At 39.7% G+C, this 16,298-nt stretch overlaps 2 protein-coding genes across 4 annotated transcripts; one reads left to right on the forward strand and one right to left on the reverse strand.

Moving 5' to 3' along the window:
• Positions 1 to 9,232, reverse strand: gsr (glutathione reductase). 3 transcript variants are annotated; one of them, XM_023398103.2, is made up of 13 exons: positions 8,911 to 9,232; positions 8,312 to 8,483; positions 7,228 to 7,254; positions 7,046 to 7,134; positions 5,530 to 5,599; positions 5,170 to 5,317; positions 4,970 to 5,024; positions 4,787 to 4,886; positions 4,430 to 4,684; positions 3,130 to 3,241; positions 1,890 to 2,021; positions 1,556 to 1,689; positions 1 to 633 (listed from the first exon to the last, which is right to left on the reverse strand). In XM_023398103.2, the coding sequence occupies exons 1-13, from the start codon at positions 8,970 to 8,972 to the stop codon at positions 484 to 486; spliced, it is 1,506 nt and encodes a 501-aa protein (XP_023253871.1). In that variant the 5' UTR covers positions 8,973 to 9,232; the 3' UTR covers positions 1 to 483. The 3 variants fall into 3 exon arrangements, with proteins under 3 accessions (XP_023253871.1, XP_023253870.1, XP_023253872.1); XM_023398102.2 differs by lacking the exon at positions 8,911 to 9,232 and having other exon boundaries at positions 8,312 to 8,604; XM_023398104.2 differs by lacking the exon at positions 8,911 to 9,232 and having other exon boundaries at positions 8,320 to 8,458.
• Positions 9,233 to 9,694: 462 nt separating this feature from the next.
• Positions 9,695 to 15,178, forward strand: znf518b (zinc finger protein 518B). Its single transcript, XM_023398131.2, has 2 exons — positions 9,695 to 9,875; positions 10,227 to 15,178. Exon 2 carries the CDS (start codon positions 10,392 to 10,394, stop codon positions 12,864 to 12,866), a length of 2,475 nt encoding a protein of 824 aa, XP_023253899.1. The 5' UTR covers positions 9,695 to 9,875; positions 10,227 to 10,391; the 3' UTR covers positions 12,867 to 15,178.
• Positions 15,179 to 16,298: the final 1,120 nt, after the last annotated feature.

The raw sequence follows: 16,298 nt of genomic DNA on the forward strand, positions 1-16,298 counted from the left end.
TTAAGAAAAAACACCTGCAGGTTTATTGAATCTTTGAAACAGTACAATAGATATGTTATGACCTTGCATTGGTAGTAAACAGGTGCCTTAAGAAGCAGCAGTGTTTGTAAATCTGACAAATGACTGACAAATCAAACACATACACTAGGAGAGAGGTCTTTTGACTTCCCATGCAATCACTTGACAACAATACCTGTGGATCCATCACTTCCATTTCACAATTATCAAAATGGAATCCAGTACAGTTTAAGAAGGTCATAACTCGGTCTTGGTCCATTTAGGTAAAAATTAGAAAAAAATGAAACACTGCGCACAAATAAGGTCACTTATATGAGAGAAAATGGAAGTATGTTGGTAGTTTTAGAAAGCAAGTCGTCAAGCCGATGAGAGAGTAATATGGAGTGGTGACTCTGTCCTGGTATGCTTGTCTGGGTAGCTGGTTGTATAGGGAGGCAAGGGGTGGGGCGGGTGTTTGTGGTTGCATTAACGCATCGTGACAAACTCCTCAGATGAGGTGGGGTGAATGGCAATAGTTTTGTCAAAGTCTGCTTTGGTAGCACCCATTTTGATGGCCACAGAAAAGCCCTGCAGCATCTCATCACAGCCCAGGCCCTGCATGTGTAGGCCCACCACCTGGGGAAAAGAGACAGTTCAGTATCTGAGGGTCACTGCAGTTGCCAGTGTATACAAGAGTCAAAAAAAAGGAAACCGTCAAACTCAAAAAGGTTTAGTGCCATTTAGTTCAGGGAGTCACAGACGAGAAGAGACTTTAAGTGCCCTAAGTGCTGTTTTCTGTGTTTGAAGTGCTGCAAAGTTAATGTTTGGTTTTAAGACTTTTCCGAAAGCTGCCTCATCTACTTGTACTTCAGTGAGCTAACCTACATTTCTCAGAAAGACTTTCAACAGCTTGCAGAGATTGGGTGTGAACATGTTGACCCCAGACTTGTTGAGCAGGTCAAGGTGGAGAAAACAATAGTGTCAACAACATAATAAGAGCAAGGGAGATATTTCTGGTTAAGGCAAGAGAAACACCCCATACCTGGATCTATCTTTTTATAAGAGCTGATTACGGTGCTGGTGCAAAATAGTGAGTCTAGACAAGAAGCCTTTGCAAAACCCTGATATTTATTGGTCATGTCGTATGTCAGACTCATCTGGTCTATTTCTGGTTGTTCAGGAATAAGAAAAAGTCCACTAAATAACAAAATGTCCCCCAAAAAATCCAACCTATTAACACCTGTGTTTATTTAAGTATTGATTTTTTTTTCAACAGTCTTAACATGGTTTAGAGAAAATTCTTCCTTTAATGTTAAGTACCACATATACAGAAAGGTTTCAACCAGGTTTTCAGATCTTCATTATCAAGTCTAACTGATGAGTGCCTTAAGAGACAACAACAGCAACACAATGGGGTAGTTTTTTGATAGATACATAATTATTACAGTCAAAACAATTTTAAATTACCAGTTGTAGGAAATTTCAGACATTTGTGAGAAAAGTAAATGCACTGTTTCTGATTTGTACAGCTGTTATCTGGAGGTCAGAAGACTCCTACCTTCTCCTCCTTGCCCACACACACCAGCTTCATGATGCACTGACTCTTCCTGCTCGTGATGGCGTGATACATTGGAGTGAAAGAAGTCTTGTAAATCTTCACATTCTCCTTTCCTCTGGATTTAATGGCCTCATCTGTGACATGAAAGTGAACTAATTAAGTATATGGATTTCTGTCTTACTGAGTAAAGCTATGAGTAATACATTATTTCCATTAAAACTTTCATCCAGAGCGTAAATGTAGTGCGGCTTAAATGTGAACGTGGTAGTGGAAATGTCATAATTCTGAAAAGTTAAGTTGCTATTCACTGAAAGACATCTTTGGGCGCACTCACCTTCTGTGAGGCCCACAGTACCGATAGGTGGGTGGCTGAACACCACTGTGGGAATACTGGAGTAGTCCAGCTTGGAGTCCTTCTTTCCCTCAAACAGTCGGTGTGCCAGTTTTCTGCCTGCAGCAATGGCAACTGCCACAACATCCAACAGAACATCAGAGTCCAACTCCCTAAGTAAACATTTCATTTCCCTACAAAGGACTAGATATCCATCTCAAACCAGAAAGCCCAGTACCACGTAATGTTACTGTTGCAGTATTATAATGTCAAAGGTTATGTCTAAGCTATAAGACAGTAATGGGCGTCTGCTCTAATACCACCTTAATTAGCTGTTGAAAACTGTAACTACCGACGTTATGTATAACAGATGGTTGTCACTGCATGGGACCTGCACCAGACTTGCACAGGAAAATAACATATTTTTATAGCAATTCCTAATCCTCATTTTTAGAGGTGACTGAGAGCAACATGTTACTTCAGACATGTTTTTTAAAGCTAGAAAGATTTGATATGATCTTTGTGGATTTCACAGGTGAGATTTGTGGTCAAATCCTGGTCTGAAAGGCCTTTTGGGGGTTAAACAAAGCCAAGAGTTTATTTTTCTGGACCTGATCCACACTTGAAAAGCTGTCATTGATGGTTTTTTGTATTTGGTCTGTTCAGGCTCAAATCACCTACATACAAGAAACCCAGAGCCTGTTACCTAAACAGACCTGGACTCTAAAGTACTTTATTTAAGGGGCAGAGTTCTGGTGACTTGTTATATTGGCAGTTTTCTTACTGACATATCATCTTGTTGTACACAACATCAACCTGAGAAAATGTGTTTCTTGTAATTGGTGCACGTACGTTCTCACTCAAAACCATATCAGAATTCGATTGGGCGACGACACAGACTTGCATTTTCTGGCAATTTCAGCTCAGTTATTTGGAGCCAGAAGTGTTCAAATGGGATTTTCATGCAGGTGTTGCCTCTAATACACACTAAATAAAGAGTTAAGAGTCTCTATCTGTTCAAATAAATTAAACTTATGAATTTAAATTTGAATGTTCAATCTAGAAATGTTTCCTATAAACCCAAACATAACACTGTTTTTCACCCCTAGAAAAAAAAGCCAAATATAGAGATATTCAACATTGACAGAAAATATTATTGAAGATTTCACTCTCAAAAAACACCCAGTCTGACCAAGTTTTTACATTTGCAACATGATTTGGGTCATTACTGGGAGGAAGCTACCTGGTGTGAGAAGAGCTTTGCCACAAACATCCCCTACAGCGTAGATCCCTGGTCGAGTGGTGTTCTGAAACTCATCCACAATGATATGGCCTCTTTCATCTGTAACCACACCCTGCAAACAGAGAGAAAAGCTGTTTAATTAGCTAAAACATCACATTTTAGCATTGAAGTGCTTGTACCAGACAAACAAAGGAGCAGGAAAGTTTTGTTTAATGTCTACAGCAAGAAACAACAGTGAGTCATCCTGACTGTGGAGGCTCAAAGCCTTTAATGTAGACCTGAACACACAGAGCAGAGGAAACAAAGTCTTCACTGAGAAGTGTGATAATGTTTAACGTGGTTATGTGTCAACAAAGACCAATCTCAAACTGGGCCTGAATGCCTCTCAGATGACAAGGTGGTGTGGGTCATGAAAAGGTTGTAACACTTTTCCTTCATAATGCTTGTAAAAAAAAAAAGACAAAAAAAAAAAAGTTAGTGGTTCCCTGGCTGTTAAACTGCTGATCTGTTACTCACACTTCATATTACAGGCTAGACAATAAAAAGAGAAGTCAGAATAAAAATAGAAAGGTCTATAAAATTTTACTTCCTTTCAATGGACAATCTGATAGCCCACTTCTCTCTGCTGTCTACTAGCTAGAAGTACCATAAATAGATGAGAGAGGACTTTGACTTAACTGCCCCTTTAATCCATTATTAATTTGCCTGTTGACCCTGAGCTATCAAGCATTTTACGTGTGACAACGTTTCACTGACAAACCACATAAACAGTTATGTGACAGCTGTCTAATTTTTAATCTCAATTTGTGTAACTGTGTACGGTGTCCTTGAGTGCCAAGAAAGGCGCCTTTAAATAAAATGTATTATTATTATTATTATTATTATTATTATTAATTTTGTCTCCAGATTATCACTAATCATTTATTTGACATGTTTTTATATAAAGGTGTTAAATAATGAAACCTTGATGAAGCCTTTACACTGTGTAAAACATTAAATAATGTATGTGCGTTCAAGACAGAAATAAAGACCACTTTCAAAATGATCTGTTATAATCTATGATGACAATTAAGCAGCCGGGATGAGGAGACACAGGGAATACTGTGCAGAGCCAAAAACGAATTAATTCCCTTTGCAGACAGTAAGTGGTGATAAGCTGAAGTTGTCTGTCTGTACCCATTGTATTGATGTTCAAATCATTTTGTCTGTGTAGGAACATCTGTCTGATCTTCCACTGAGCTTATACCATCCAGTTTAATGTAAAGAGTAAAGAGGAGAAGTTTCATGAGCAGACTGTTACCATCTCGCCGATGTTCAGTCCAGAGGTGTTTGGCTGCCTGCCGATGGCCCAGAGAAGACAGTCCACCTCCTGGATGGTGCTGATCTTCTCCTCATCGTTCTTCTTCTCTGGGTCTTTGGTGACGAGCGTCACCTCCAGACCCTTGTCTGTTTTACTCACAGATTTCACCTGAGAGTTCTTCCACAAATCTATACCAGAGTTCTGCAGCTCTTTGGTGCAGTTTGTGCTTATGAAGCTGTCGAAGTTCCTCAAAACCTACAGAGAGAATACGAGAGTAGGACACATGCATGGCTGCACACAACTGATAATCATTTAGTTCAGTATTTGGTATGAGCTGTGATTTTAAGTATTACTTACTCCTGTCTGTCGAATAACGAGGGATGTTTTGGACCCCAGGGTGGAAAGGATGCCCGCCATTTCTACTGCAATATAACCAGCACCCACAATCACACTTCGCCTGTTGGGAGAACAATTTTGATTACAGACAAAAATGTTCCTGATGGTATCCACACTACAGAAGAGATTACGTGATAAACTTACTTTGGCAGTGTTTCAAGTTCAAAAAAGCCATCACTGGTAATGCCAAGACTTGCCCCTGTAATGGTTAATAAACACAGTATTTGATACAGTTTTCTACTTTCACAAAAGCATTCTCATTTGAAAAGGTTAAAACAAACTACTGTGGCACAACAGTACTAAACAGAAAGGTGATTACTGTTTCCAAGTACAGTTCATCTTACCTGGAACTTCAGCATCACTCAAAACAGAAGGCTGCCCTCCAGTGGCAATAAGGATGTGAGGCGCTGTATACTTTTTTCCACCGACCTCCACAGTAGGCTCAGGATCATTTGTGAACCTTGCACGACCTTGAATAGTTTGTATTTTAGCCTGTAAAGGAGCCGATGTCATTACTTTCCCTGCAAATACTATCTTCTTTCTCCATTCAAAAATAAACTAAACAAAGTCAAATATTTCTTGATGCAGTAAAGATGCTGAAAAACCATTTTACAAACATGAGGTTAACCTGAAGTAAGAAAAAACATGTTCAGGGAAAAGAAAAGACACTGATAAAATAAAGATAATATAAACTGTGAAATTACCTTGTCAAGATTGTTGCGATAAATGCGATTTAAGTGACTAACATAAGCATCCCTTTTGGCCTTAAGAGTTCTGCAAACACAAACACAGGAAAGATAAGGGTTTTTTTACCAGCTGTATTTACTCAAGGCTTGACACTCAACTCTGTCCAAAAGTTGCATGCACATGAAAACATTTCTAAAAGGTGGAAAGAAGGGGAAGACAATCAATCAATCAGGCATTAAAAGATAGAACATACACTTAAATAAATGTTCCAAAACACAGATTCATCGCAGCAGTACGTTTGTTTTTCAGCAAACAAGCCTGCATCTGATCATACTGGTGCATAATTCAGCCGGGGCACAGTTCACATACAGACAAATGAATGGCGACAAATGAAAGGAAAAACCAACATAAAGCGTCTTAGTAAGGTGTTGGGCCCCCATGTGCTGCCAGAACAGCTTCAATGCTCCTCGGTTTTGATTCTCCAGGTCTCTGAGCTCTACTGGAGGAATGAACACCTCTCCAAAAGATATTCCCTCAGTCTGTGTTTTGGTGACGGTGGCCAGCATGTGGAGAATACGGTGACGGGAGACTCATCTGACCAGATCACTTTTTTCATTACCAGAATTTCCTGCTCGCTCCAGAGATTTTAACTCTGCAGCTGTCTGTTCACAAGTCTGCAGCGATCTGTTGGAGAAGTTATTCAGGCTGCCCAAAGCATTTCCTGCATTTGTAAACAACATCCAGCGCCACCATAAACACTTGTGTCATGATACTTCTGTTGTGAAGATGTTTTTTTTTATATATTAGAGCTGGTTGAGACGGTATATCACTGTTTTCGAGTTTTCATTTGAACAGAACCACATTTAAATGGTATCTTATTAATTTATTTTCTATAGTATTGTATTTTTCACTTTGCAAGAACTACAAAATCCTTCTCACATTGTAGTGTAGATCCTGCTGCAATGAATAGGGGATGGGCTAAATCACAGGAACACCTGACAATATAATACAATCTAATACCATAACACAAACTACAGTCTCAGAAATTACGAGTCGAAGCAACAGCATTTCTGACATACTTGTTACATGGTTATGCTGTTAAATTGCATTAGTATTCAGTGATACTGTTTCTGCTTCCTGTATATTTTAACATTATTTTTTTGTAGTGTAAACACACGGTCTTGTCCAATCCATACAGGCACACCTTGATCCTATGACTGCCCGTTCCTGTTGTACGATTGTGCTTTGAATCTCTGACCAATGTTTTCCACTTCTGCAGGCAGCCACTCCTTCCACAGGCTTATCTTAGGCAATCACCCTGACTGAACTATGTTGTTCACAAAGATAAAGAAGTAGGCCAAAGTGAAGCAACAGAAGACAGGACAGACTGAGAAGTTATGCTGTGAAATGGATACCGCTTTGTTCCAGGAACTACCAACCAACAGTTTTCAAAAGAGCTCTTTGTGGTTGCAAAAAAAAAAAAAAAAAAAAAAAAAAAACAGAAAACAGACACCAACAGATACTGTAACTTACTCCCAACTGAAACGAACATTTCCAACGTCAAAGCCGTAATCATTGTGATCATGGAGATACTCAGCATGAACTGCTGCATTCCACATAACCTGTGACGAGAGGTAAAGGTACTGGGTTTGAAATCTGCAACAATTATGTCTCTGCATTAAACTCTGCCTATTACAAGGAGGGAAAGACTGTACCTTCTTTGGGACACAGCCAACATTAACCTGAAAAACAATGAAACAAATTAGTTCAGAGTAAGCTCGATCAAACAGCGTCCAAGCACATGTTAAGTTTTAAAGAAAGGAGAGCTCTGAACTTTATTTGCACGGCACATTACTTAACTGATATGTATTGCAGTGTTAAATTAAAAGCTAAAACGTAAAGTAAAAGCCTTGCTTAGAATTTCATCATACTTAAAAACATATAGGCTAGAGCTGGGTGATGTGGCTTATATCAGTATCACAATATTAATATTAATATTTTCCCCAAATAAATATATAATCACAATATTCTAAATGCATGCACAATTAGATATGAAATAATCTTGTAATAATGAAGTGTGTTCCTTTGCATCTATGTCTGACTAAAGTTTTCATATTTGGAAACAAAACCTTCATGATACCATAAGTCTCAACTTACTCTGCAAATAAAAAGGTGCAGATATTGGATTTGATCATGGCTGAATCTCTTGTTATGTGATTTGTACAACATTATATCAAGCAAGCGTCTTTCCTTATTTATTAGCAAAATTGGTAAAATTACTCTGAAAACCAGCCTCAGCTTTGTGCAGTAACCGATTGTTTAACACAAATCTGCAGCAGTATCTGTTCTCAACTCCCCACTTGTTAGTTCAACTGAAAAGTGAATGTGGTGGGGGACACAAAAATATGAACACGCCAATATACAATGCAATACAAAAGCAAAAGCCCTGCAATAGTAAAAAATTAAATATATGAAAAATTCTCCATTCTAAATCAACTTATTCTTATATGTCTATTTTTATTTAATGTATCTACCGTTTCATAGACTGGACGTTAGCTTTAGTGTGTCAGGGCTGCGGGAAGAGGAGGGTTGCTTATCGGCTGGGACGCTTCAAACGTCTAACAAACCCACAGTGTTTGTTGGACACAAAAAACTTCCACAAAAGGAGTCGGGAGGCTTCGCACTGAACCTGGCAACTAACGTGTGTGTGTGAAAGCTGCAGAGGCGACAGTAAAGTGACAGCAGTCGGGATGGATGGCAGTGTTTTGTTTTTGTTTTGTTTTTTTTTTTTTTACTCACGCAGGTACCTCCGAGTTTGTGACTCTCGATCACTGCGGTGGCTGCTCCGAGCTCCGACGCCCTCCGAGCTCCGGCCAGACCCCCAGACCCGCCACCGATCACTAGAAAGTCGAAGCGGGTCGTCTCTGCTGCCTTCGGGTCTGAGGCCATGCTGCGGCGGATCAATCCGTGTCTGCGAAAATACGAAAAAAGTTGCTTTCTGAAGATAAACCAGCACGGAGGTTGTGTCCGGGTTAGCTGGATTAAAATTGCCATAACCAGGAAGCTAGCAGCCGTATGTGTTGGACGAATAGGGGAATGGGAGGGTCAAGTGAAAGCCACTGCTGTGTCATTATGAATTACAACAATGGTGTGTAAATCCCAGAAACAGTTTTCACAATAGTCACGATGATCCTCCCATGAGCTACTGTGGAGAGGGGGTTACAATAACAGCAAAATCTCTAACAAGAATTTGATAAAATATCAAGCTAAGTTCAAAGCATATGAGCAATGAGGTTTCTAGATTTAAAAAATACATAAATAGCAACCGAGAAAGTATCATGACAATTATTTAAATAACAAATATTCTTCAGTCTAGTGTCTGAAATAAACACACTCACCTGGGTAATGCCAGGGACACTGAAATAGTAGGACGCAGTCTGCAGACTCTTATAAACAGCATGTTTATATCTTTTTTTTAGCGCATTTTAATGAGCTGTATCCACAACGTGCCGTTGTTTATCTCTCTCTCTCTCTCTCTCTCTCTCTCTCTCTCTCTCTCTCTCTAGTCAGTCTCTTAGCCTTTGGTTTGACTTTGTCACCTCAAATTCATAAGCTGTAAACCACTTCCTGTGTCATTGGGTGAACTCAACGTAACCCAGGCACATTTATACCAACTGGTGCGATGACTCGTCCTCCTGTCTGTCTCTAAAACAGGTACAAATGTTGCCTTCAGTGATTTAATGAGAAAATTGCAACCGAGGAGTTTAAAATGATCACTGTCATGGTGGAAGTTGTCACGTTTGAGGGCGGGACAACGTCGATGCCCAATCATAGCTTTACGTGGTTTTTGTAACAGATTGGGAATTTAGCGTAAAAAATCCCAGGAAATAAAAGCCGTTTGCGTTGTGTTTCTTCAGGAATAGCACGTACGCTTCGCCCAGTTCGTCAGTTGTCAAGAAAAACAAAATAAAACGTGAACTTCCGGTTGCAACTTTCAAATGTATACGTCACTCCAAGAGCAACATGTATCAAAACATTGTTTCGTAACGTACAACACCATAAAAAGAAATTGAAATGAATCAAAAAGGTAATTGAGCTTATGTTATCAGTAAATTTAGAACATACAACGCATTGGAGTAGTTTTATTTTTATTTCACACTCTTATTTTGAATGTAGGAGCAGCTATTTCCGGAATTGTTTTCGCTCGATACGAATGGCTAATGCCAAGCTAACGTGAAAGCGGCTCGGTTGGTCGTGTTGACAAGCGTCTGTATCAAATCCAGAGAAGGGATTTTAAACAGTCGATTCACTTTGAATATATGTAACGGATCATAAAAACGCATTTACACAACACTCCAAACAGGTATGTGTTTGGGATTTGACTCTGTTGCAAACATAAACAGTTGCGGGGCGTCGTCTTTGTGAGCCCCTAGTTGTGGTCAGGTAGGGCCTTTTGCTTGTGTTCAAAGGAGGACAGCAGCAGGATAATTTAGAGATGACTTTATGCAGTTTAGTTGGCCGCTGTGTGTCTTTTGTCATGCTTGCAGTTCGGTAATTGGAGAAGAGAGAGCTGCAGGCGCAGAAAATGCTGCATGAGCTGTGTGTGAGGGGGGAGGGGCTTTATGGGCCTTGTTACAATATCATCACTGTGCCCTGTAAGGTTCACTCACACTTTGACTCTTAACGCTTTTTTTTTCTCATTTGCTTTTCGCAGGGGGCAGATGACTCCATTGTCAGTTCACGGTTTCATCGGCCTTTGCTTCCCTGACGAGTAAACGCTGGATGTCAGGCGAAGATGGATGTTTATTTCACTGTGTAACTGCAGCCTTTGATTTGTGGGACCCTGCCGCCAGATGACCAGTGGACCTCACTGTTCAACATGAAACCTGTCGGTTATCAAAGCATCCCATCATCTGTGAATGGTGGACATCAGAACTTGCCCTTGGATCGTGTATTAAGCACTTCAAATGTGATGTATTGTGAGAAATGTGGATTTGCTTCTGCAGACGCTGCAGTGTTTAAGAAGCATATGATTGAACACATGGGGACAAGATTTTACTGTTTTTATTGCAACAATGTCTCATTCAGTGAGGCAGAGTTAAATGCACACCTGAAACAACATACTGCAAAATATCCATTCAAATGTCCTCACTGTGGACAGGGCTATATGAGGAGGCTGTGCCTTGTGAAGCACATTGAGCGTCTGCATAGTAAAAGCATTAGTCAAGGACCTGCTAAGCCTGGCATGGCTAAAACTTCTCATGTGCCTGTCTCCAGTGCCTTACCAAGTGTGCCCACCGCTGATCCGTCATCAGTTCGACCAGCTGTCCGGGTGACAATACCCACCCTGAGTGCACCTGCAGTCAGACTGGGCAAAGATGAACAGAGGGGGAAAACACTGGACACAAATGTATCAAATGGCACGAATGGAAATACAGAACGTTTGTCCCCTTTGAGTGGACTCATTCAGCACAACAGGGCGCTAACAGTTTCTCTTCCAGAGGAAGTAACAATCCCTGCTGGCTGCTTGGTTGAACTTGTTGAGGTGAAAACTGTTAATGGGACAAAGGAACTTAAATTGAGGCTCGTCACTCAACAAGAAAATGAGTCTGTGATAAAAGACACAAGGACCACAGTCTCTCAAAACACTGCTATGGGGAAGCCATTATCATCTACACTAAATCATCCAAACACAGTGAAGTCTCTGAGTATGGGGATGTGCACAGTCAACAGGAAACAGTGTGAAACAAAGACAGTGAATGTGGAGCGTCCTGCTGTTGTCCCAGTCAGTATTTCCAAAAACCTTCCGAATCAAGGAAGCAAAGAAAAGAGTGGATTCAAAAGACCATCACAAGAAATAATCAACTTGGAGTGCAACACAGTCATTCCAAACAAGCTTCCCAAAAGTATCCTCAATCCTGTAAGAGACGGAAATAGTGGGATCAGAGTTGCAACAAGAGAAGCTGTAAATCATAATGCAGCTCCTCCGACTGTTATCACCACCAGGGTTGCCAACAGGTTGTCTAGCACCCTGCATCCAGACAACATGGCAACTGGTGTTTCTCAGAGAGCAGTGGAGGAGAGGAAGAATTTAATTCCAGAGCATTCCCAGAGTATCTTAGCCCGGAGAGCAAGTGACACAAAAAACATCCCCAGAGATGTGTCGATGGCTGTGAAGCTGGAACCCGGGGAGATCCGTCACAGGAACAACATTGCTTCAAAAACAATGAAAGACGCAGTGAGCTCTAACCAGCAAAGTCTGAAATCAGCTTCTCTTTCCTTGAGTGTTCCCTTAGCTGCAGCTGTCCAAGTGAGACCGCCAGCGATTTCGGCATGTAAGGATAATGTTGTCACAAATCAATCTTTCCCAACACTCAGGACTCTAAATGAGCCCTCAACCGTCAAAGCCCCTTTGCTTTGTAATCATTTAAATTCAAAGATTTCAGCTTGGACCCCAGTCAGAACCATTGAGAGAGCAGGAGAAGTAGACATGCCAGAACCTGAGGGTTTTCCAGTAATTTCATCTGTGTTCTCTTTAAGTCAACAACCAGAGGAGGCCCAAGGCTCCATTCAGCCTCTTGTAATGGCTCTGCGTGGCATAGTGATGGATAAAAGTGACAGTTCTGGCACTACACCTCAAGATCACATCAAGATGACTAACAACACAGAACAGGTGAAGGAGGCACCGAAATCAGGGTACTGCGCTCCGATTCCCGCAAAAGATGGATCCTTCATCTGTGATCCTTTACCGAGAGAGCAGACCACTGACTCTGTAAAAGTAGAGGAGTATGATAAAGGGATCCAGCATCCTCCTGCACTGATTAACAACCACTTCCATGTCAAGAAGGAAACAAAGAGCACTACGCCAAAAGATGATAATAAATGCAGTCACACACCTGATTCTAAATCTTCAACAGATCAGGAATCTGCTTCTAAAATAGATCCTCTACAGCAAATGGCAAAAAGTGAGCATGACATCTCCTCAAAGTTCCTCACTGTCTCTCTGAAAAGGGTACAAGTAGGCATGTGGAAAAAAAGTAAGAAAGGACTGAAACTTAGAATATCCAAATGTAAGACACATTTACCTATGGGCAGTGTAACTGATTGTGCAGTTATTTACCCGATGCCGCTGAAGGTGGACCAGCTGGTGAAACGACCAGGCCCCAACCAGCCCGTAGTGGTACTCAATCACCCAAAGCCCCGGTCCCCTGTACAGGGAGCGAGAGCAGACACTTTCGCTGACACAGGAGCCTCTGAGGTGGTTCCAAAGTGCCAAATCTTAAAAATGAGGCTGAGCAAAGTGATGGGACAGAAATATGAAGTGATGGGGTGCACTGTCAGAGTCTTTCCATGAATTTATTGGACAACGCATCAATGGAAAGAAGTGTACATTTATGTGGAAATAACTAGTATTACAATGGGAATATGCTGACTTAAAAAAAACTGACACAATATTGAGGCAGTTGTTTTCTTTTGTGAGCATTAGATTTATCACTGAACATTGTTATATGTTTGTCTATATAGGCATGGGATACGGATTATTCAAGTGCAATGCAGTTTTGACTGCTTTTTCATTGAATATGGACCATCTGCTGTAGTAGATTGCCGTCAGTAATACACAGATGTTAAAAACTGTTAAAGAAGTTTGAGAAACCAGTAGATCTGCCAGAGTTAAGGCATTAACGCATGCTGTTTATTTAAAATGATGTCTTTTTTATTTCTGTTTTGTTTGCATCAGTAAGGTTTCACGGTTTATTTGGTCCCATTTAAAATGCAAGCTCAAGTAGATGCAATATGTGCAGCACACCTGAGTTTATCAAAGATGCATTCAGAATAAAAACAGTGCCATTTATAATATAAATAAAGCCATTGATTTTGCCAATATTAATGATGGAAAAATCAGTGGTTTCTTTGTTTGTTGTGTTGGTAGGTAGTTGTGTAGACACTTATGTGGCAATTCAAGAGTTGCATCCAAAAAGTATACATTTCAACGCTGATAACTGGGACACATTTCAAAGGCTTCTCCAAGTTTGACCTGAGAAATGTGGCTTTCTTAGAGATCACAGTGTTTTACTGGGTTGGTCACTTGTTTGGTGGTGTGTTCAGGCACTCCTTGCAAACTCATATTTGGGAAGTATTACATGACTGTTGTGTTTTTCAGATGGTCATCAGTCACTGGTAAGTTCATCAAATGAATTGGGCCAATGAAAAAGCCACTGCTAGTTGTAAATACTTCACACCTGTGTGTGGAATTTGCACGTTCTCCCCATCTCTGCATGGGTTTCCTCTAGGCAAGTCCAAAACATGCAGGTTTGGTTAATTGTTTGTCTCTATAAGTCAGCCCTGTGATAGACTGGCCACTTGTCCAGGGTATACTTCATCTTTTTCCCCAGTGTCAGCTGGGATTGGCTTCAGTCGTAATGAAAAGGTGGATGCAGGTGTAAATAGGGAAAGCTAGGCATAAACACCAGCACTTGTTACAATATTGAATATAAGAAATGGAGGTTTGCAAGTTGTCCGTTGTATGTTGTGAGAAGTGAAATGTCACAGTTGTACTGTAAACTTTTCCCAACAGTACTTTGCTGGCCATTGATAAACTTGAATGTTTTTTGCGTTACCATTAGACCAGGAGTGCCTGAATGCACTGTTATTTTTGGTTTCTGTGAGGCTAGAGCCTAATAAACTCTAATACTGATGAATGAGAAAGATGAACTTATTAATGGCTATTTATCTGTTTAAAACGCTGCCAGAGAGCTTAAAGGGCAAAAGTAGTCTTAAATAATCATGGTGATTTTTTAAAAAAAATATTGTTCAGTCTTATTTTAACCTGAACTTGAGCATTACTGTATACTTTTTATTATTTCTACCACATATGTTTTTCATGGATCTGATGAGTAATTAATTACAGATGTTTGTGACTATTTGAGCTACAGCCCTAGAAACCAGTGTTAATTCCATGAAATCCTCTTGGATCATTGTTTGTCTTTGTGTCGTACAGTTTGCAATGTTGCCATAATTCAGAAAAAAACGAGGACCCTTAAACAAAACCCAGCTTACAACCTGTTAAAAACTATTGTATATTTTTCAAAAATCATGAAAAGGACATAAGCAACCTTCTGTCCTTATACTTTGCAGATCTGTTTCTCTTCTTAACAGCAGCATTATGACACCTGTGTCTTCTTGTTTATAATGTAATCATGATGTATGAGGTGCTAGACCTATGATTAAATTTATAGGTTTTGGTTGCCCATAGTTTTTATTGTGTATATACTTTTTGGTCACCCACAGATTTTATTGTGTATATACCTATGAAAACAAAACGTGATGACTGGTGTTCCTAATCAGTAGGGGATGGTTAACATTCCACTGCCTCTTCTGCAACAACAGTTATGTTGTGCTTTTCTTTTCTTACATTGCAGTGTTTGAAGCTGCTGCGCAGTCTTTGTTATATATAATCATTTTAAAGGTGTTTGACTGTTTGTTTTTTTTGATACTTTACTTTGCCTTTCATTCACTCCTTATTTGTGTGAGAATTATTCATGTTGCAGTTTAAACTGTTCTTGGTTTTACTAAATTCAGTGTTTATCATTATTGTGTTCCCCATGCTTTTATAAACTATTGTGTAACACCTTTTTCATTTAAAACAAAGTAAATATGATCACGATTTTTATGGCTTTATCTGTTTTGTTCAACATAACTACATCACAAAGGGTTCATGGTCACAGTAAGATGTTTCTTATAGTAGGTCAACACGTTTCTTAACACATTGAGATAATCTCAAAAATGAGCAATTATCTTTGTCAGAAGATTGAAAAGACATTCAGGCTCCAGTTAATTAATAAAATGTTAGAATTAACAAACAAAATGTCCTTAATTTTCATTTAGATAATATCATGGTCAAGGAAGAATCTTGTTTTAGATTGGCACGTGTTTGTTAGAACTTAATCACAAACAGTGGTGGAAGACATAGTAATACCAAACTCTAGCAATTCTCTGCTTCCAGCTTCAGAATATACTGTACGTTAAGTACCAAAATTAAAAAACACTCACCATGCATAATGGTCCTTTTCAAAAAAAAAAAAAATTTGGGATGTTAATTATTGATTTATTAATGTGTTAGCATCACTAATGTTGCAGCAGGTAAATGTGCGGCTAATTTTAACTATCTCCTGCTGGTTAGCTTAATTAGTAAAAATAATACATAATTTATTTGTCAAGTACAGCACTTGAGTAAATGTAATCAGGTATGAAACTAGAGTAAGTACACTACTGTTCTATGAGTACACTTTAGAGCGACTCTAGTGGACACTCGAGGCCTGGCATCAGTCTCAAGACATTAAAGCAGTTCATAGTGAGGACAAATTGAGTTATGGCCCCGAAAATGTCGCCCTTCTTACTCCTGCCACCATCAAACTATCAAATTGAAAGGAAACAGAGACAACAGATCCTTCTCTCACAAACAGACCAGCTTTTAGCACATCAGTGAGATGTATGACCAGACCGAGGGTCAAATGGTCAGCTCCAGGGGGTTAACTAAATGGACACAAGGCAAAATTGGAGTAAAGAAATCAAAGTCTCCATTTTGTAACCATAAGACTTTGGTGTTTGATTGTTACTCATATAGGAAAAGTAACAACAAAAGGAAACAACAAAAGGAGACTGTGATAATCAACCCAGGACTCCCTATCTCACACATGCATACATTAACACAAATTAGTGTTTGTCCCTCTTTAGATAACACAATCATAAATCACAAACCACATTCCAATCCTGATTAGGAACGAGC

Source organism: Seriola lalandi, unplaced genomic scaffold (genome assembly GCF_002814215.2).
Source record: "Seriola lalandi dorsalis isolate HSWRI2012SDOR001 ecotype SW California unplaced genomic scaffold, Sedor1 jcf7180002054972, whole genome shotgun sequence".
NCBI classification, from domain to species: Eukaryota; Metazoa; Chordata; class Actinopteri; order Carangiformes; family Carangidae; genus Seriola; species Seriola lalandi.

Bases quoted from the DNA above. Each gene is read 5' to 3' on its own strand.
- gsr (XM_023398102.2), bottom strand. From the start codon at position 8,566: ATGGCAATTTTAATCCAGCTAACCCGGACACAACCTCCGTGCTGGTTT. The intron at 7,135-7,227 runs GTACAGTCTTTC...CTCTCGTCACAG, and splicing joins TTGGCTGTGTCCCAAAGAAG to GTTATGTGGAATGCAGCAGT. The intron at 5,025-5,169 runs GTAAGATGAACT...TAACCATTACAG, and splicing joins GAGTGATGCTGAAGTTCCAG to GGGCAAGTCTTGGCATTACC.
- znf518b (XM_023398131.2), top strand. From the start codon at position 10,392: ATGAAACCTGTCGGTTATCAAAGCATCCCATCATCTGTGAATGGTGGA.